General features: G+C 35.5%; 1 protein-coding gene and 1 long non-coding RNA gene across 3 annotated transcripts; one reads left to right on the top strand and one right to left on the bottom strand.

Annotated features, from left to right (window-relative positions):
- Positions 1 to 8012: 8012 nt before the first annotated feature.
- Positions 8013 to 12078, top strand: LOC149876031 (uncharacterized). The gene is made up of 2 exons (XR_016448952.1): positions 8013 to 8109; positions 8917 to 12078. It is a non-coding gene; the product is annotated as an uncharacterized LOC149876031 (long non-coding RNA).
- Positions 8757 to 16042, bottom strand: LOC149876030 (uncharacterized). 2 transcript variants are annotated; one of them, XM_090075845.1, is made up of 5 exons: positions 15970 to 16042; positions 9898 to 12717; positions 9599 to 9664; positions 9283 to 9339; positions 8757 to 9124 (listed from the first exon to the last, which is right to left on the bottom strand). In XM_090075845.1, exons 2-5 carry the CDS (start codon positions 12686 to 12688, stop codon positions 8805 to 8807), a joined length of 3234 nt encoding a protein of 1077 aa, XP_089931971.1. In that variant the 5' UTR covers positions 12689 to 12717; positions 15970 to 16042; the 3' UTR covers positions 8757 to 8804. The 2 variants fall into 2 exon arrangements, with proteins under 2 accessions (XP_089931971.1, XP_089931970.1); XM_090075844.1 differs by having other exon boundaries at positions 9898 to 16042.
- Between the last annotated feature and the right edge of the window lie 4438 nt (positions 16043 to 20480).

The raw sequence follows: 20480 nt of genomic DNA, 5'->3' as shown, positions 1-20480 counted from the left end.
ATAATAGCAAAGGCTTAAAATGTCTTAACATGTCAGCAAAGGCTTAATATGCTTAATAAACTGTGGTTAAGCTTTTGCGGTGCAGTTCATTTACAACTTAATTTGCAACTTGCTGGCACAAGCAAACGTTTATGACTTCTCGTTTAAGACAGTTGAGCGAAATCAGTCGACTCACTCATTCTCCCTTTTCTGTTTTGTTTTTGTTTTGTTTTTTTGTTTTTGTTTTTGTTTTTGTTTGTTTTTTTTTTTTCTTTGTTTGTCTTTTGTTTAAAATGTAAAAAACTCGAAAGGAAAGTTGTTGCTTTGTTTGCTTATTGAAAGTTTTCGCCAGTTGCAAGACTTAGTTTTGTTTTTGTTTACTTATTAAAATATCGAGGAAAATATTTGAGGACATCGCATTCTAATGGTGCCTTTATAACAACATCTAACGATTTAACGTTTAATGTTGTGCTCAAAAAAAAAATTCCTTTTATATCTCTCAATGGTCTCCAACGATAAAACTGCCGACCAATCGCAACGATTAAACAGCCAACCAATGGCAGCTCAATGGTCTCCAAACAAGAGACTGCCGACCAATGGCAGCTCAGTGGTTTGAGAAGTGAGATCATTCGATTTCCTTTTATTATCTCCAGTTTGAACTAGTGCTTGGCTTGTGGTGCAGAAACTAAAACTTCCCGTTTTTGTATTTTGTTTTGAATTTCTTTGCTTTGAGCTTTTTAATCGATCGATAGCTTTAGGAGAAAAGAAGAAACCCCTCTGACGAAGTCTTGGCTTTTTTAAAAACGCTCAAATTTTGGCAAACAAATCTCATACGAAACGCTACTTTGATGTCAAGCTTTCGTTACTCCCTACTCCCTTCTAGCGGAGGGCGGCAAAAAGGTGTTGCATCCTAGAGCTAAAAGTGAGGAGGGAAGCAAGTTTTTTTTTCGTTTTGTTTGCTTTTTTATGTTTTTTGTTTTTTTGAGGGGGGAGAGTTAGAGGGTAAGGGGGTTAGGATTAGAGGGGGTTGGGGTTACGGTTTGGAAACCTGGGGACGAGGATATCAAGCAGGAGTTTAGTGTTAAGGTTAAAGGGCCCACGAGGGGCGTCCTTCAATTGTAAAATGCCTTTAGACGCACGTGTCTAGTCGTCTCGTTGCATCGACCTAGAGGAGTTTTCTGATAGATCTTGCGCTTTGGGCTCAGTTAATCGGTCTGTATCCATTGTAAACACGGTGTCTGCCGTTAGAAAATCGTTAACCAGGCGTTTGTGAGCTTTAACAACCATCCCTTTGAGTTTAAAACGAACGTTTCTTCAAAAGCCACTCGAGATGGAGGTACTCACGGAGGTTTGTTACGGTAACAACCCTGTGGTTTGCCATCTTCTTTCTTTCCGCAGCGTCGCAAACGCATCGGCCGGTCTCTTAGGTGACGAAAAAACGTCTGATCTCTCGACTGGAATGCTTAACGTACTAAGATTAGTAGAGTTAGTACTAAGAGTTGCATCTGGCCGCCGTAATTTTCTTCGATGATGTCTTGAAAATTTCGTGACGTCGTTTTCAAACCTCTAGGGTCGATTTTAACCTTCGACCTTAAAGTCGATTTTAGCCTTCGGTGTGGCTCTGTACAACTTTTGCGGTGAAAAAGCTTGCGCGGAGTCTACAGTTGTATTTAGCCGACAGACGCTGGCAACGCAGAAACAGAATGACTCTTGGGCGGCGCAAACCGAGCGTTCAGCAAATTTCTAGCATTTTACGTCAAAGCGGACAATCTGCACGACAAATAAAGCTAACTTTCTCGTTGCAACAGTTAGTCACTGGATCGTTGGACGAGTGTGTACAGCTGTTTTGCGTCGAAAGCCGACCGGTGGTCGGATGCGACTCTTCTTTTCATTCGAAAATCAGAACCTGGCCATCAGTCGTGTATCACCATCGAATGCTTAATGTAGTGATTTCTCGAAACGACAAAAGCTTGTAAAACAAACAGCTTCGCTGTACTGTTGCCTAATATGTTAACGGATGGCCAGGAACAACCTTGGTCTGTAATGAATGAGTTCGTTTTTCCATTCGAGGCACTAATTACTGCAGTTTTAAAAGTCACCTAAAGTATAAGCTCATCTCTCCATTCAAGAAAAACAAGCATCAGAGTTTCGGAAAGTTTGCATGCACGACACCACCATCGATGATACTTAAACAAACAGAAAATGAATTGCAAAACAGAACCACTGAATTGCAAAACATAACAACGGACAGCTTGTAAAATGCATGGTGATGAGCTTCTTCAATCCAATCAAGGAACCAAGCATCACAGTTTCGGCAATGGTGCATGTGCAAATCAGCAAACTGTGATACTTAATCAAACAACTTCACTGTTTTGCTTAGTTTAAGAACGGATGGCTAAGAACAACCTCGTTAGTGAGTATGAAGTCATCTCTTCATTCCAGGAATTAATAATAATCAGAGTTTTAGAAGTCTCTTACGTGCGATACTACTATCAACGGTACTTAATCAAACAGCCTCTCAGAATGGCCTAGTTTGAGAACGGAAGGCTAGGAACAACCTTAGTAGTGAGTCATCAGTTCAACTTTTCATTCAAGGAATTAAAGCATCTAAAATCTGAAAAATAAAAAGAAGAGCTCTTTGTTAGAAGTTCTTATTTTTATTTTTCCTCAACTTCTATTTCTTTTCTTTTTTTACTTTTTTTTTTTTAATGATAGTTTTTCTTTTTTTTATCTATTTTGTTCGTTTAAATTAATACAACAGGCGTTTTAGGTCGTTTCTGTAACATTATTTAACACTTTAAATTGTAATAAATATTTGAACAGAAGAAAATCCCTTTCGTAACGTTAAAATGTCATAAGAACATTTCATCTTTACCAAATACGCTTGTAAAAATAGTTTCACTTTTAAAGTTTGTTGTATATGTCTTTTAATTTAGTGAATCGCAATTTGGATTTTCTTAGGCGCACATCTACTTTAGTTGCTTTTTCTTAAAGAAAGGTCACCAGAGTTTTCTTACACAGCCCCTGCAGCATAATCTTTAACAAAATACTCTTTTGAAAAGTTTTACATTGAAATAAACAAAAGCCATTTGCGTAAGTAGAGATAACTTAGAGAATAAAAAGTGCATAAACGCCTCGCTACTTTGATGAAGAAGAAACGGATGACTAAATGCAACTTTTTAATTTCGTGTGCTATCTCTTTCGATTAAGGTACTTTTTGAATATTTTTTCAAAGAAATGTTAGCGTAGTTTTCCTTTTTTAAATTTAAATCATGTTTAAAGGTAGTTTTTGAATGTTTTTTCAAAGAAATGTTAGCGTAGTTTTCATCTATTAAATTTAAATCATGTTTAAAGGTAGTTTTTGAATGTTTTTTCAAAGAAATGTTAGCGTAGTTTTCATCTATTAAATCTAAATCATGTTTAAAGGTAGTTTTCGAATATTTTTTCAAAGAATTGTTAGCGTAGTTTTCCTCTTTTAGATCTAGCTTATGTTTAAGGTAGTTTTTGAGTATTTTTTCAAAGAAAAGTTAGCGTAGTTTTCCTCTTTTAGATCTAGCTTATGTTTAAGGTAGTTTTTGAGTATTTTTTCAAAGAAAAGTTAGCGTAGTTTTCCTCTTTTAGATCTAGCTTATGTTTAAGGTAGTTTTTAAATATTTTTTTAAAGAAAAGTTAGCATAGTTTTCCTCTTTTGGATATAGCTTATGTTTAAGGTAGTTTTTAAATATTTTTTTTAAAGAAAAGTTAGCGTAGTTTTCCTCCTTTAGATCTAGCTTATAATTCAGGTAGTTTTTGAATATTTTTTCAAATAAAAATTAGCAAAGTATAGTTTATTTAGCATGACATCACAAAATACTAAACTCAAAAAGGCAAGATAAAGTATAAGATAAACGTAAAATAAGATATAGATGAACAAATGTTAGGCTGCATAAAATCAAAAACTGCATTGCCTATCATAAACACAAATGTCTAGTGAGAGCTTTTAAAGGTCGTTCTTTTCGTCTTTTAATTTGGTGAATCGCGATTTGAATTTTCTAAGGCGCACATGTCTTTCAGTTGCTTTTTTCTTAAGGAAAGGTCGCCAGAGTTTTTTTACGCAGCTCCTGCAGCATAATCTTTAACAAAATACTCTTTTGTATATCATTACATAGAAATAAACAAAAACCATATGCGTAAACAGAGATAAATTAGAACGCAAAAGTGCATAAAAAGCCTCGCTACTTTGCTATAGAAGAAGTGGATGACTAGATACAACTTTGTAAATTCGTGCACTACCTCAATGGATTAAGGTATTTTTCGAAAGTTTTTTAAAAGCATAAATAGCGTAGTCTTCCTCTTTAAATCTAGCTTATGTCTAAGGCAGTTTTTGAATAGATTTTCAAAGAAAGGTTAGCGTACTTTTCCACTTTTAAGTTTAGCTTATGTAGCTTGACAAAACAACACACAAAAAGACAAGATAAAGTATCAGATAAACGTAAAATAAAATATAAATGAAACTAAAGTTAGGCTGCATAAAAAACAAACAACTTAATAATCTACTAGACATGTTTAAGTTGAATTAAGTAAAGTCCTTTGCGCAAATTTGTAAGAGAGTAAAAATCCATAAAAAGAAGAAGTGGATGAGTAGATACAATTTTTTAAATTTGTGTGCTATCTCTATTGAATAAGGTAGTTTTCGAGAGTTTTTTCAAAGCAAAATTAGCGTAGTGTTCCTCTTTTAAATCTAGATTATCTCAAAAATAGATTTCGAATAGTTTTTCAAAGAAAGGTTAGCGCAGCTTTCCTCTTTTAACATTAGCTTATGTAGCTTGACATCACAGAACACAAAAAGATAAAATAAAATATAAGACAAACGTAAAATGAAAAATAGATGTAGCTAAAGTTAGGCAGCATAAAAAACCAACAACATAATAATCTACTAGGCATGTTTAAATTGAATTAAATAAAATCCTTTGCGCAAAAATAGGTATGTTAGAGAGTAAAAGCGCATAGAAAGCCTCGCTACTTTGCTGTGAAAGAAGTGGATGACTAGATACAACTTTTTAAAATCCTGTGCTATCTCTATCGATTAAGGTAGTTTTCGAAAGATTTTTCAAAGCAAAAATAGCGTAGTCTTTCTCTTTTAAATCTAGATTATGTCTAAGGTAGTTTTTGAACAGCTTTTCAAAGAAAGGTTAGCGTAGCTTTCCTCTTTTAAGTTTAGCTTATGTAGCTTGACATCACAAAACACAAAATTCAAAAAGACAAAATAAAATATAAGATAAACGTAAAATAAAATATAGATGAAGCTAAAGTTAGACTGCATAAAAAAACAACAACGTAATAACCTACTAGAATCTAATAAAACCCTATGCACAAATGTAGGTATGTTAGAGAGTAAAAGTGCATAAAAAGCCTCGCTACTTTGTTTAAGGTAGTTTTTGAATAGTTTTTCAAAGAAAGCTTAGCGTAGTTTTCCTCTTTAAAGTTTGGCTTATGTAGCTTGACATCACAAAACACAAAACACTAAAAGGAAAGGTAATATAAAAGTTAATCGTAAAATAAAATGTAGGTGAAATAAATGTTAGGCTGCATAAAAGAAAAAAAAAATCGTAACATAATAATCTTCTATATATGTTTGGATTGAATTAAATGAATTCCTTTGCGTAAATATAAGCAAACTAGTGAGAAAAAGTGCATAAAGAGCCTCGCTACTTTGCTGCAGAAGTAGTGGATGACTATATGCAATTTTTTAAAATCGTGTGCTATCTCTATCGATTAAGGTAGTTTTCGAAAGTTTTTTCAAAGTAAAAATAGTGTAGTTTTCCTCTTTTAAATCTAGCTTTTGTCTAGGGTAGTTTATGAATAGATTTTCAAAGAAAGGTTAGCGTAGCATTCCACTTTTAAGTTTAGCTTAAGTTGCTTGGCATCACAAAACTCAAAACTCAAAAAGAAAAGATAAAATATATGATAAACCTAAAACATAATATAGATGAAACTAAAGTTAGGCTGCATAAAAAACCAACAACATAATAATCTACTAGGCATGTTTAAATTGAATTAAATAAAATCCTTTGCGCAAATGTAGGTATGTTAGAGAGTAAAAGTGCATGAAAAGCCTCGCTACTTTGTTAAAGGTAGTTTTTGAATAGTTTTTCAAAGCAAGTTTAGCGTAGTTTTCCTCTTTTATGTTTAGACTATGTAGCTTGACATCACAGAACACAAAGCTCAAAAAGGCAAGATAAAATATAAGTTAATCGTAAAATATAGATGTAACAAAGTTTAGACTGCATAAAAAACCAACAACATAATAATCTACTAGGCATGTTTAAGTTGAATTAAATAATGTCCTTTGCGCAAATATAGGAAAGTTAGAGTAAAAATCCATAAAAAGCCTCGATACTTTGCTGAAGAAGAAGATGACTATATGCAACTTTTTAAAATTGTGAGCTATCTATATCGATTTAGGTCCTTTTTGAGTACTTTTTCAAAGAAAAGTTAGCGCAGTTTTCCCCTTTTAAGATTAGATTATGAAGCTTGACATAACAAAACACAAAACTAACAAAGGCAAGATAAAATATAAGGTAAACGCAATATAATGTATAGATGAAACTAAAGTTAGGCTGCATAAAACAAACGGGTAACAATACTCTTCTATGTATGTTTACATTGAGTTAAATAAAATCCTTTGCGCAAATATAGGTATGTTAGAGAATAAAAGTGCATAAAAAGCCTCAGTACTTTGCTGTAGAAGAAGTGGATGAGTAGATACAATTTTTTAAATTTGTGTGCTATCTCTATCGAATAAGTTAGTTTTCGAGAGTTTTTTCAAAGCAAAATTAGCGTAGTGTTCCTCTTTTAAATCTAGATTATCTCAAAAATAGATTTCGAATAGTTTTTCAAAGAAAGGTTAGCGCAGCTTTCCTCTTTTAACATTAGCTTATGTAGCTTGACATCACAGAACACAAAAAGATAAAATAAAATATAAGACAAACGTAAAATGAAAAATAGATGTAGCTAAAGTTAGGCTGCATAAAAAACCAACAACATAATAATCTACTAGGCATGTTTAAATTGAATTAAATAAAATCCTTTGCGCAAAAATAGGTATGTTAGAGAGTAAAAGCGCATAAAAAGCCTCGCTACTTTGTTAAAGGTAGTTTTTGAATAGTTTTTCAAAGACAGGTTAGCGTAAATTTCCTCTTTAAAGTTTAGCTTATGTAGCTTGACATCACAAAATATAAAACTCAAAAAGACAAGATAAAATATAAGATAAACGCAAAATAAAATATAGATGAAACTAAAGTTAGGCTGCATACAAAACCAACAACATAATATTCTACTAGTTATGTTTAAATTGAATTAAATAAAATCCTTTACGCAAATATAGGTAAGTTAGAGAGTAAAAGTGCATAAAAAGCTTTACTTTGCTGAAGAAGAAGATGAATAGATGCAACTTTTTAAATTCGTGAGCTATCTCTATCGGTGTAAGGTAGTTTTTGAACAATTTTTCAAAGAAAAGTTAGCCTAGTTTTCTTCTTTTAAGTTTAAATTATGTAGCTTGACATCACAAAATACAAAACTCAAAAAGACAAGATAAAATATAAGATAAACGCAAAATAAAATATAGATGAAACTAAAGTTAGGCTGCATACAAAACCAACAACATAATATTCTACTAGAAAAGTTAGCCTAGTTTCCTTCTTTTAAGTTTAGATTATGTAGCTTGACATCACAAAACACAAAAAGGCAAGATAAAATACAAGGTAAACGTAAAATAAAATAGAAGTCAAACAAAAGTTAGGTTGCATAAATACAAAAACTGCATTGCCAAAAATAGAATTTGTTGTCTAGAAAGACCTTTTAAACTTTGTTTCTTTCGTTTTTTGACTTAGTGAATCGCGATCTGGTTTTTCTTAGGCCGCTTGTTTCTTAGTTGTTTTTTTTGTAAAGAAACTTTATTCAGACGTTTTTTTTTACGCAACTCCTTTAACATTATTTTTAACAAAGTATTCTTTTATACGTGTTTACATTGAAATAAAACCCTTTGCGTAAATAGAGATAAATTAGAGAGCAAAAGTACATAAAAAGCCTCGCTACTTTGCAGAAGAAGAATTGGATGGCAAGATTCGTGTGCTTTCTCTTTCGTTTAAGGTACTTCTTGAATATTTTTTCAAAGAAAAGTTAGCGTAGTTTTCCCCTTTTAAGTTTAGCTTACGCAGCTTGACATCACAAAACGCAAAAACCAATAAGGCATGATAAAATACAAGATAAACGTAAAATAAAATAGAAGTGAAACAAAAGTTAGACTGCATAAAAACAAAAAAAAAAAAAAAAACATAATATACTTCTATGTATGTTTACATTGATCTAAACAAAATCCTTTGTGTAAAGATATGAAAAAATAGAGAGTAAGAGTTCATAAAAAAGCCTCGCTATTTTGCTGAAGAAGAAATGGATGTCTAGATCTTTTAAAATAAGGAACTTTTTGATTTCTTTTTCCGAAAAATGGTTGGAGCAGTTTTCCTTTTTTAAATTTCACTTATGCAGTTTAACATCACAGGAAATATTATTTTGCTTTTTAACAAACTCTTAAAAACATCAGAAGTAATTCTAAATGCAACTCTATTAAAAGTTTTCACAGAATAACAAAACGACTTCTTTTTTTTTTTTTTAAAGATAAAAAAAAGTTTGAACTATCTTTAAATAAGAAATGTGAGAACAGTTTAACAGAACTTCTTGTTTATTATGTCTTTAGCGAAACAGATAAAAATATTTGCAAAAGCATAGATAAAACAAACTACACAAAAGGCCCATCTTTATTGCCAAACTGAACAAACTTATCTAAACTACATAAATGGTTTCACGATATTGCCATATTGAACAAACTTTTCTAAACTACCCTCTTTTTGAATTTTTAGCTTCATGTTTTTAATTTTGTCTTTAATATGGCTTTGGTAGGAGTACTTTTGCAAGACATGAATGAGCTTGTCACTGCTATGATTTGCCAAGATGCCAAGGTAATCTTTGTACGAGCAACTTGAGCTTACATCTGTAAACACGTCTTGCAAGATGTATGCCAACACCAAAGCTGCACATCGTGGAAAACTTCTGGTGTTGAACCATTCGTTGTGGCCAGGGCAAGCATTCAGCTCTTCAACTATTTCATCTAAAATTTTACAAACTCAAGTCATAACACAAAGTGATTAAATCAAATATTCATTTGGTTCTGAAGTAAGACAAGATTTATTCTGTTTTTTTATTTATTTTTTTTTTGTTGACCTTATTGTTTGCACTGATAGCAATAACTGGTTTTTGAAAGATTACCTAAATGGCATTGGCTAACTTCTGCTTTGTTTTCCTTTGTTCTTGGCTGAGTTGATCCTGAAATAAAATAAAACCATGTTCATTTTTCTAATTCATAAAAACCATCAACAGTTTCTAAGTGTTAGAGATGATAACAAGCTGTGCATGATTTCTAACGGTGATGTTTCTAACTTCATCATTAGAAATCGGGTAGACACAACTTTCTAAAAGTGCACTTAGCAATGATGGCTAGTTTTTGTTAACAGTTAACCATCTGAAATTGTGCAAGAAGAGGTTTGTGTTTATATATCTTTGTATAAATTAGGTTTTACATTACCGATGAGTTCTTGAGTGAAAGATGGCATTTCCAACTTGATTTTTTTTCTTCTTGGATCTTTTACTTCTAAAACATAATCAGTTTTAGTATCATTCACTTGTATAAACATTTAAGCAATCACAGAATTAGTCCTGCAACAAATACATACACACTTCTGTGTTGTTTTTTTGTTTTGTTTTGTTTTTTTTACAGCTCTAACAATAACAATAGGGCAAGGAGTTGATTTGGGCATTTTCATTTTTTGAAAGCGTGTTGAGATTTGCATAAAAATCAAAAATCAAAAATCAAAAAGAATTTACCTCTGGATGTAGAGGCAAGACTTTGGCTAAATAGGCTACCAACAGATTGAACAGCATAAGGTGAGAGCTGCTTTGCAAGAACAGTACCAGCCTGTTGGACAGGAACAGCTGAAACTGGATCAGATGAAAGAAACAAACTGGGTTTGGCCAATGTTTGCTGAAAAGCAACAAGGCTAGGAGTCAGAGGAACAGAAAAGACCTCTTTTGAAGGACAGAAAGCGACTTGCTGAGAAGGAGAAGCAGAAACAGGTTTGGCAACCACTTGCTCATTAAAGTAAACTGGAGAAAGTTTTGCATGGTGTTCAATAAAATCCGGTTCATCAGGAAATAATGTTAATGCAAGAGGAGAACAAGCTGTGCCAACAGGAACAGCTAGAGTCTGATCTACATCCATACAAACAGCTTGTTCGTTAGGAACTAGTTGTGCAAGAGCAGGGGATAGTTCAAGAACTGGACCAGCGATTGTTTGTTCAGATGGAACAGACGAAACAGGAGTTGAGGTAGGTTCACACAAGAAATCTACGGCATGGTCGTTGCTATCCTCTAAAGGAACATTGTTTTCTACAGCTGGAGAAAACGGAACCACTGTGGTACAGCTGAAAGTAGCAGCACATTCTTCAGAGTCAGAACCGGAGTCTAAATCTTCCTCAAAGATGTCCTCAACCTCATGAAAACCGTACTCCTCTGCATTAGTTTGGAGCCAGTCCATCACATCCTTCTCCTTCTTTGGTGGTCTCTCAGACTTTTCAACAGTCAAAGACTCTATGACTCCGAAGGACTGTCCGATGCCCAGGGCAAAGCGCAACTCCTCTGCAGCGTTCCACTGGGACACATAAAAGCTATCCATTGTGTTCCTGCTGTGCTTCATGTAGAGTGTAGCAAACCGCTCGCGATCTTCTTTGCTGTTGTTGGCAAAGTAAGTGGCTATCGAACCGCGAATGCAAGTGGGAGTAAGACGCTTCATGGGAATGTTTACTTGGCTTTTTCTGAAGCAGGACGTCAGGCAAGAGGAGATAGCAGAGGAACCCATCTGGTAAACAGGCACTCTAGTTGCACCGAGTGTCACACATTCGTCTTTGTTGGGTCTCATCGATGGAAAAAGGGGCCTGTAGCAGTCGCTCAACTCCAAAACAGTCTTGGTGTCTGCAGCCATGTAGTGAGAGTCGTTGACAAGAAGGTCTCTGTATCTCAGCAAATAAATATCGATCAACACTTTCAAGTCGTTCGGCACTAGAATGTTTTTGGCTCCGTACTTGTATGCTGTTTTGTAGCGCTCTTGCACAATGCAATATCCACACTCACTCTTCTCAGCAGCCATGTAGTCTCTAATGTTTAAAAGAGCAATGTTAGATTTTCTTAAACTGTTAATTACAGTGACAGAGAGCAGAAGATGGTTTCGTAGAGACACAGCATTGTCTCTAGTCGGTGTAAGAGACGGCTTTCTAATCGATTCCACTAACTGTCTTACGTATGCAGACTTGCCATATTCGTTCAGCAAACTGACATTGATGATGTTGATGCATTTTTTGCTTTTCACAAGGCTCCTCCTCAAAGAACGAAAGGGCCTCAGCACTTTTTGTAACTCCTCCACCTTGCAGCGCAAACGTCGGATGGCCTCATGAGAAAGTCCGAAATAGACATTCCTGGCTTCACTGAAACGAAACAGGAGACAAAGGTAGACAAGGCGGTTGTACAACGTGTGACAAGACATGGCTTTTGTTTGGTCAAGTTCACTCAGCTTGGAATTGAGCTGAATGTTTTTAAAGTGCATGGAAAAGTATCTATCCTCCAAAACGTTGGAATTGGTGAGAGCGTTCGGGTGCAGCGTCAGCGTGCTGTCACAACATGTCAATATTTCAACAACTGCATTTTTGTAGATCTTTGCTTGTGACAAAGTGTTGTTGTTGGCTACCACAAGCCACTTTTCAAAATCTCTGAAGAGCTCATCTGCTGACTGGTAATAAAAGTGAAAAGCATCTTTGTCCAGCTGAAACAAGAGTCTCTTATCTTCTGTCAAGACGGAGGAGTTGGAAACCAAGTGCTTTAAGGAATTAAAATCAGAGTCTAGGACGGATTCGGTGTTCAGCTCTTTGTTTTCTACAGAGGTGCAGTGGTTTGCAGAAGGAGCCTCGGACGAACCAGCAACTGATGAGGGCAAGCTTAAAAGAGGATCAGAGGAAAGAACCGGAGAAGAAAAAGAGGAGGAAGGCCCAGGAGCAGAGGATGCAGAGCCTGATGCAGACGCTTGTTCAGCTACTGGCTTAATACCAAAGAAGGCAGGTCGAATAAATTGAGGGACATAGAGCTTGTCGTTGTCGTATCGCTTTGCCTCTGCAATCTTTTGTTTGATCGTCTTGGAATCGTAGAAATGAGTCTCTTTCAAGTGTATGTCCAGTCGGTCGTAATACTTCCAACATTGCAAACAGGGGTAAGGTTTTGGACAGCCGGACTTGCGTTCGAGACGAGCATGCTGAAACTTCCTGACCATTGCAGAGTAAAAGATGGAAGCTTCATCCAAAGTCCAAGAATGATCTTTTTTAGTCAAGTGTCTTTTAATGCTTGTGGAGGAATGTTTGCACAAAGGCATCGGACAGCTAACAGCGTACCTCTTCTTGGTACCATAGAAAGGTACAACCCTGTTTACGGAGCCACACGCTGCAACTAATGCGGCCCTGACTTTGTTTTTGAGCTTTAAGTCTCTCTGTTCTTGTGACTGCCTTCTTTTCTTTTTTTTCGCTTTAGAGTTCGGAGAAGGGGCAACAACAGTGTTGTTTTCTTGTGAAGAAGACATGTTCAGGTGTTTGTTTGCAACGGTTTATGCTAAAAAAAAGAAGACAGTTAGTGAGAGTGTTTTTCTTCTGCCTGCATCCTGGAATCCTGGAATGTTTACAACTGCAGGGAAGAGCTGTGTTTTTTCGAATCCTCTGCAAAAGAGAAAAAAGAAAGAAAAGAGAGCAACAAGAAGAAACAAAGTTTCCACTAGCAAATGAAAAAGAATGAGAGCAACTAGCATTACATGCATGGTGGCAGCAGTGATTGCTATTATGAGAAGGAGAATGAGAAAAAAAAAAAAAAAAAAGAAACAAATAAATAAAGAGATGGAGTTTGAGAGGATCTCGCAACCATATGACTCAAAGAAAGAAACTGTGTTGAAAAAAGGCAAGAGAGGGCAAATAGAACTTGCTAACAAGGACAAATGACAGACATAACTACAACAGTAACAACTCTCATTGCAAGCATAATAACAACAGCATCAGCATCACTGACTCAGAGAGTGTTGACATAACAAAAAAGAAAACAAAAGTACAAGCCAAGTGGGGGAACATTAACAAACACTCATTGCAACTATAACAACAACAACAACAACAGCAACAGCATCACTGACTCAGAGGGTATTGATAAAAAAAAACAAGCAAAACAAAAACAAACAAAAAAACAAATAAAAAAACAAAACAAGCAAATTGGGTGAACAGTAACAACTCTCATTGCAAGCATAATAACAACAACAGCATCAGCATCAGCATCACTGACTCAGAGAGTGTTGACAAAATAAAATAGACAATAAGCAAGCAAAGTGGGTGAACAGTAACAACTCTCACTGCAAGCATAATAACAACAACAGCATCAGCATCAGCATCACTGACTCAGAGAGTGTTGATAAAATAAAACAGATTATAAACAAACAAAGTGGGTGAACAGTAACAGCTCTCATTGAAAGCATAATAACAACAACAGCATCACTAACTCAGAGGATATATAAAAAAACAAACAAACAAACAAACAAAACAAAAACAAAAAAAAAACAAGCAAAGTGGCTGAACAGTAACAGCTATCATTGCAAGTAAAATAACAACAACAGCATCAGCAACATCATCACTGACTCAGAGAGTGGTGATAAAATAAAACAGATTAAAAAACAAGCAAAGTGGCTAAACAGTAACAACTATAAATACAAGTAAAATGACAAAAGCAGCAACAGCATCACTAACTCGCAGGGTGTTGATAAAAAAAAAAGCAACAAACAAATAAAGCAAGCAAAGTGGGTGAACATTAACACTCATTGCAACTATAATAACACCAACAGCAACAGCATCAGTGACTCAAAGGGTGTTGATAAACAAAAACAAAGGCACAAACAAAACAAGCAGAGTGGGTGAACATTAACAACACTTATTGCAAGCATAATAACAACAACAGCATCAGCATCACTGACTCAGAGAGTGTTGATAAAATAAAATAGATTATAAACATGCCAAGTTTGTGAACATTAACAAACACTCATTGCAACTATAACAACGACTACAGCAACAGCATCACTTACTCAGAGAGTGTTGAGAAAAAAAACAACAAAAAAAACAAAAACAAAACAAAACAGAAAACAGAAGTACAAGCCAAGGGGGGGAACATTAACAAACACTCATTGCAACTATAACAACAACAACAGCAACAGCATCACTTACTCAGAGGATATTGATAAAAAAAACAAACAAACAAACAAACAAAACAAGCAAAGTGGCTGAACAGTAACAGCTATCATTGCAAGTAAAATAACAACAACAGCATCAGCAACATCATCACTGACTCAGAGAGTGGTGATAAAATAAAACAGATTAAAAAACAAGCAAAGTGGCTGAACAGTAACAACTATAAATACAAGTAAAATGACAAAAGCAGCAACAGCATCACTAACTCGCAGGGTGTTGATAAAAAAAAAAAGCAACAAACAAACAAAGCAAGCAAAGTGGGTGAACATTAACACTCATTGCAACTATAATAACACCAACAGCAACAGCATCAGTGACTCAAAGGGTGTTGATAAACAAAAACAAAAGCACAAACAAAACAAGCAAAGTGGGTGAACATTAGCAACACTTATTGCAAGCACAATAACAACAACAGCATCAGCATCACTGACTCAGAGAGTGTTGATAAAACAAAATAGATTATAAACAAGCCAAGTTGGTGAACATTAACAAACACTCATTGCAACTGTAATAAGAACAACAGCAACAGCATCACTGACACAAAGGGTGTTGATAAACAAAAACAAAAACACAAGCAAAGTGGGTGAACATTAACAACACTCATTGCAACTATAACAACAACAACAGCAACAGCATCACTGGCTCAAAGGGTGTTGATAAAATAAAGAAATAAAAACAAAACAAGCAAAGTGGGTGAACAGTAACAACTCCCATTGCAAGCATAATAACGACAACAGCAACAGCAACACCATCACTGACTCAGAGAGTGTTGATAAAATAAAATAGATTATAAACAAGCCAAGTTGGTGAACATTAACAAACACTCATTGCAACTATAACAACGACTACAGCAACAGCATCACTTACTCAGAGAGTGTTGAGAAAAAAAAAACAAAAACAAAAAAAAAACAAAACAAAACAGAAAACAAAAGTACAAGCCAAGTGGGGGAACATTAACAAACACTCATTGCAACTGTAACAACAACAACAGCAACAGCATCACTTACTCAGAGAGTGTTTATAAATAAAACAAAAAACAAAAACAAGAAACAAAAATACAAGCCAAGTGGGTGATTACTAACAGCGCTAACAGCAGCAACAACAGTGTCTTTAGAAACAACAAACAAGTACAACAGCAACAACTGCTTTTACAGAGTATAACAATAACAACAACATGGCACTAACAACAACAAAAGGGTTGGAATAAAAACCTGTAGGCAAAAGGAGAGCTGCATTCAGACAAGATCGATTACAAAGAGGCTCTTCTTTAGGACAGAGGAGAAACTGCTTTTGAGGGACAGAGGGACTTTTGTTGTTGTGGTTGTTGTTGTTGTTGTGCAGAAACCAACAAACTTTTATTGAACCGAATATAACCGAATATAACCGAAAGTCTTGTTTGCTTCTGTTTTGTGCCATCAAGAAGGGAAAACAAAACATCACAAAACAAACGAAGCAAACGAAACAAACAAACAAACAAACGAACGAAACAAACAAACAAAAAAAAAAAAATTAAAAAAATTAACAAACAAACAAACAAACAAACAAGCAAACAAACAAAAACAAATAAGAAAAACAGAAAACGCAGTACCGAAACCTCGCCATTTTTTATCCTTCCTCAAGCTTTCTCTGGGCGCCAAAGACCGAGAAAGTTGAGCAAACGTGACGTTGAGGGGGGGGAGGGGGGTACTTAAGGACAGCAGACCGACCAATGGCACGCTTAGGAGAGACCCACGTGAATGCTACATTTTCTTTCTATGTACGCTGAATCCGCTCAAAGTCTGGAATTTCCAGCATTCACGTGTCATCACTCCAGCCACCAGATTGGCCCACACTTTGCACACTTTCAAGACTAGAAACTCACTTGTGCTCAATTTGAGCAAAAAAAAAAAAAAACTAAGTCTCGCATGGCGACAACTTTTCCAAAAGCAAACAAAGGCAAACGAAGGCAAACGAAGAAAAAACAAAAACAAATAAACAAAAACAAAACCGAATAGGGAGAGAGAGAGTGAGTCGACTCATTTCTTTCGACTGCCTTAAACGAGAAGTCTAAAACGTTTAAAAGTTGAAAACTAAGTTTTTTAAATGAACTGCACCGAAAAAACTTTACGACAGTTTAGCTGGTTAAAAACGCAGAGGAAAATATTTTATAAAATTTAAGCGTTCTAAAGATGTCCATTTTTGTTTTTGTTTTTTTTATTTTGGTTTGTTTCTGGCTTGTTTCTTTCTTTAAATTCTAGCGATCGAGCATATTTGAACGGTTTCATCAACCTGTCGGCGCACGTGCTCGAGAGCTAGAACTTTGATTGCTTTTGTTGTTGAGAATTGAGAATGTCCGAGCAGGTTTTTTTATCGATTTCATCGCTTGTGGCGAGGCAAAAATCAAAACGCTTTTTGGACGAAAGAAAAGAGATTAAAAGGAAAAAAGAGAAGAAAAAAAAAACAAAAAAATAGGTTATGTGTTATGAACATTTATTTTCTCACGCGATGACGTCTAGTTTTGTTAGAGTAATTAAAATATGGTATCAAGTTTGTAATTTCTATCTTATTTTTAGTTACGGATAATTGCCAATTATGTCACGTTTAGTATACACAACGCTGTTTTCTTAATAGCAATATGATACAAACAAGTTATAAAAAAAAAAGCGTTCGCTCGATCTTCCTTAGTCAGTTGAACAAAAAGAAATTTTCACAACATATGATTGATTTGGTTGTCCTAGCAAGCTGTTTTAGCAAACGACTAGAGGTTGCAACTGTTGTTCATTGAAAACGAAAAATCTAGCGTCAGCAAGAAATTTTTGAATACATAATGTACACAAAAGTGGCACTTACAAATGAAAATGTAAAAAAAAACTGTTTACCTTGATGCCAGACTCGCAGAGATGTTGTCGCTCGTTGCTATCGACTGCGAACAGCTTTGTTGTTTTTCGAAGTGCCTCTTCATTCTACTTATAGCCGAAGTTTTGGCTTCGAAAAAAAATACGAACGTCGTTAAGCTCAACGAGCTGCTTTAATTGTTGTTCGTGCGAAAACGAAATGCTTAAAACGGATAAAAGTGTTGGCGTAATTACACTTTTCGACCGCGATGCAGTTTGTCAACTCTAGCGTACTTTTTTGGCTCGTGGAGCAAAAGCCTCATGATAATAGCAAAGGCTTAAAATGTCTTAACATGTCAGCAAAGGCTTAATATGCTTAATAAACTGTGGTTAAGCTTTTGCGGTGCAGTTCATTTACAACTTAATTTGCAACTTGCTGGCACAAGCAAACGTTTATGACTTCTCGTTTAAGACAGTTGAGCGAAATCAGTCGACTCACTCATTCTCCCTTTTCTGTTTTGTTTTTGTTTTGTTTTTTTGTTTTTGTTTTTGTTTTTGTTTGTTTTTTTTTTTTCTTTGTTTGTCTTTTGTTTAAAATGTAAAAAACTCGAAAGGAAAGTTGTTGCTTTGTTTGCTTATTGAAAGTTTTCGCCAGTTGCAAGACTTAGTTTTGTTTTTGTTTACTTATTAAAATATCGAGGAAAATATTTGAGGACATCGCATTCTAATGGTGCCTTTATAACAACATCTAACGATTTAACGTTTAATGTTGTGCTCAAAAAAAAAATTCCTTTTATATCTCTCAATGGTCTCCAACGATAAAACTGCCGACCAATCGCAACGATTAAACAGCCAACCAATGGCAGCTCAATGGTCTCCAAACAAGAGACTGCCGACCAATGGCAGCTCAGTGGTTTGAGAAGTGAGATCATTCGATTTCCTTTTATTATCTCCAGTTTGAACTAGTGCTTGGCTTGTGGTGCAGAAACTAAAACTTCCCGTTTTTGTATTTTGTTTTGAATTTCTTTGCTTTGAGCTTTTTAATCGATCGATAGCTTTAGGAGAAAAGAAGAAACCCCTCTGACGAAGTCTTGGCTTTTTTAAAAACGCTCAAATTTTGGCAAACAAATCTCATACGAAACGCTACTTTGATGTCAAGCTTTCGTTACTCCCTACTCCCTTCTAGCGGAGGGCGGCAAAAAGGTGTTGCATCCTAGAGCTAAAAGTGAGGAGGGAAGCAAGTTTTTTTTTCGTTTTGTTTGCTTTTTTATGTTTTTTGTTTTTTTGAGGGGGGAGAGTTAGAGGGTAAGGGGGTTAGGATTAGAGGGGGTTGGGGTTACGGTTTGGAAACCTGGGGACGAGGATATCAAGCAGGAGTTTAGTGTTAAGGTTAAAGGGCCCACGAGGGGCGTCCTTCAATTGTAAAATGCCTTTAGACGCACGTGTCTAGTCGTCTCGTTGCATCGACCTAGAGGAGTTTTCTGATAGATCTTGCGCTTTGGGCTCAGTTAATCGGTCTGTATCCATTGTAAACACGGTGTCTGCCGTTAGAAAATCGTTAACCAGGCGTTTGTGAGCTTTAACAACCATCCCTTTGAGTTTAAAACGAACGTTTCTTCAAAAGCCACTCGAGATGGAGGTACTCACGGAGGTTTGTTACGGTAACAACCCTGTGGTTTGCCATCTTCTTTCTTTCCGCAGCGTCGCAAACGCATCGGCCGGTCTCTTAGGTGACGAAAAAACGTCTGATCTCTCGACTGGAATGCTTAACGTACTAAGATTAGTAGAGTTAGTACTAAGAGTTGCATCTGGCCGCCGTAATTTTCTTCGATGATGTCTTGAAAATTTCGTGACGTCGTTTTCAAACCTCTAGGGTCGATTTTAACCTTCGACCTTAAAGTCGATTTTAGCCTTCGGTGTGGCTCTGTACAACTTTTGCGGTGAAAAAGCTTGCGCGGAGTCTACAGTTGTATTTAGCCGACAGACGCTGGCAACGCAGAAACAGAATGACTCTTGGGCGGCGCAAACCGAGCGTTCAGCAAATTTCTAGCATTTTACGTCAAAGCGGACAATCTGCACGACAAATAAAGCTAACTTTCTCGTTGCAACAGTTAGTCACTGGATCGTTGGACGAGTGTGTACAGCTGTTTTGCGTCGAAAGCCGACCGGTGGTCGGATGCGACTCTTCTTTTCATTCGAAAATCAGAACCTGGCCATCAGTCGTGTATCACCATCGAATGCTTAATGTAGTGATTTCTCGAAACGACAAAAGCTTGTAAAACAAACAGCTTCGCTGTACTGTTGCCTAATATGTTAACGGATGGCCAGGAACAACCTTGGTCTGTAATGAATGAGTTCGTTTTTCCATTCGAGGCACTAATTACTGCAGTTTTAAAAGTCACCTAAAGTATAAGCTCATCTCTCCATTCAAGAAAAACAAGCATCAGAGTTTCGGAAAGTTTGCATGCACGACACCACCATCGATGATACTTAAACAAACAGAAAATGAATTGCAAAACAGAACCACTGAATTGCAAAACATAACAACGGACAGCTTGTAAAATGCATGGTGATGAGCTTCTTCAATCCAATCAAGGAACCAAGCATCACAGTTTCGGCAATGGTGCATGTGCAAATCAGCAAACTGTGATACTTAATCAAACAACTTCACTGTTTTGCTTAGTTTAAGAACGGATGGCTAAGAACAACCTCGTTAGTGAGTATGAAGTCATCTCTTCATTCCAGGAATTAATAATAATCAGAGTTTTAGAAGTCTCTTACGTGCGATACTACTATCAACGGTACTTAATCAAACAGCCTCTCAGAATGGCCTAGTTTGAGAACGGAAGGCTAGGAACAACCTTAGTAGTGAGTCATCAGTTCAACTTTTCATTCAAGGAATTAAGCATCTAAAATCTGAAAAATAAAAAGAAGAGCTCTTTGTTAGAAGTTCTTATTTTTATTTTTCCTCAACTTCTATTTCTTTTCTTTTTTTACTTTTTTTTTTTTAATGATAGTTTTTCTTTTTTTTTATCTATTTTGTTCGTTTAAATTAATACAACAGGCGTTTTAGGTCGTTTCTGTAACATTATTAACACTTTAAATTGTAATAAATATTTGAACAGAAGAAAATCCCTTTCGTAACGTTAAAATGTCATAAGAACATTTCATCTTTACCAAATACGCTTGTAAAAATAGTTTCACTTTTAAAGTTTGTTGTATATGTCTTTTAATTTAGTGAATCGCAATTTGGATTTTCTTAGGCGCACATCTACTTTAGTTGCTT

This window comes from Hydra viridissima, unplaced genomic scaffold (genome assembly GCF_058129835.1).
Source record: "Hydra viridissima isolate aposymbiotic clone 2 unplaced genomic scaffold, HvirCarnegie_v1 scaffold_53, whole genome shotgun sequence".
Lineage (NCBI taxonomy): Eukaryota > Metazoa > Cnidaria > Hydrozoa > Anthoathecata > Hydridae > Hydra > Hydra viridissima.
This window is presented reverse-complemented; position numbering and strand designations above follow the sequence as displayed.

What these genes read in the sequence shown, in the direction of transcription:
- LOC149876030 (XM_090075844.1), bottom strand. Translation starts at nt 12,688, where the DNA reads ATGTCTTCTTCACAAGAAAACAACACTGTTGTTGCCCCTTCTCCGAAC. An exon ending in TTTCACTCAAGAACTCATCG is followed by an intron (nt 9,340 to 9,598) that starts GTAATGTAAAAC and finishes ATTTTATTTCAG; the next exon opens with GATCAACTCAGCCAAGAACA. An exon ending in AGTTAGCCAATGCCATTTAG is followed by an intron (nt 9,125 to 9,282) that starts GTAATCTTTCAA and finishes GTAAAATTTTAG; the next exon opens with ATGAAATAGTTGAAGAGCTG.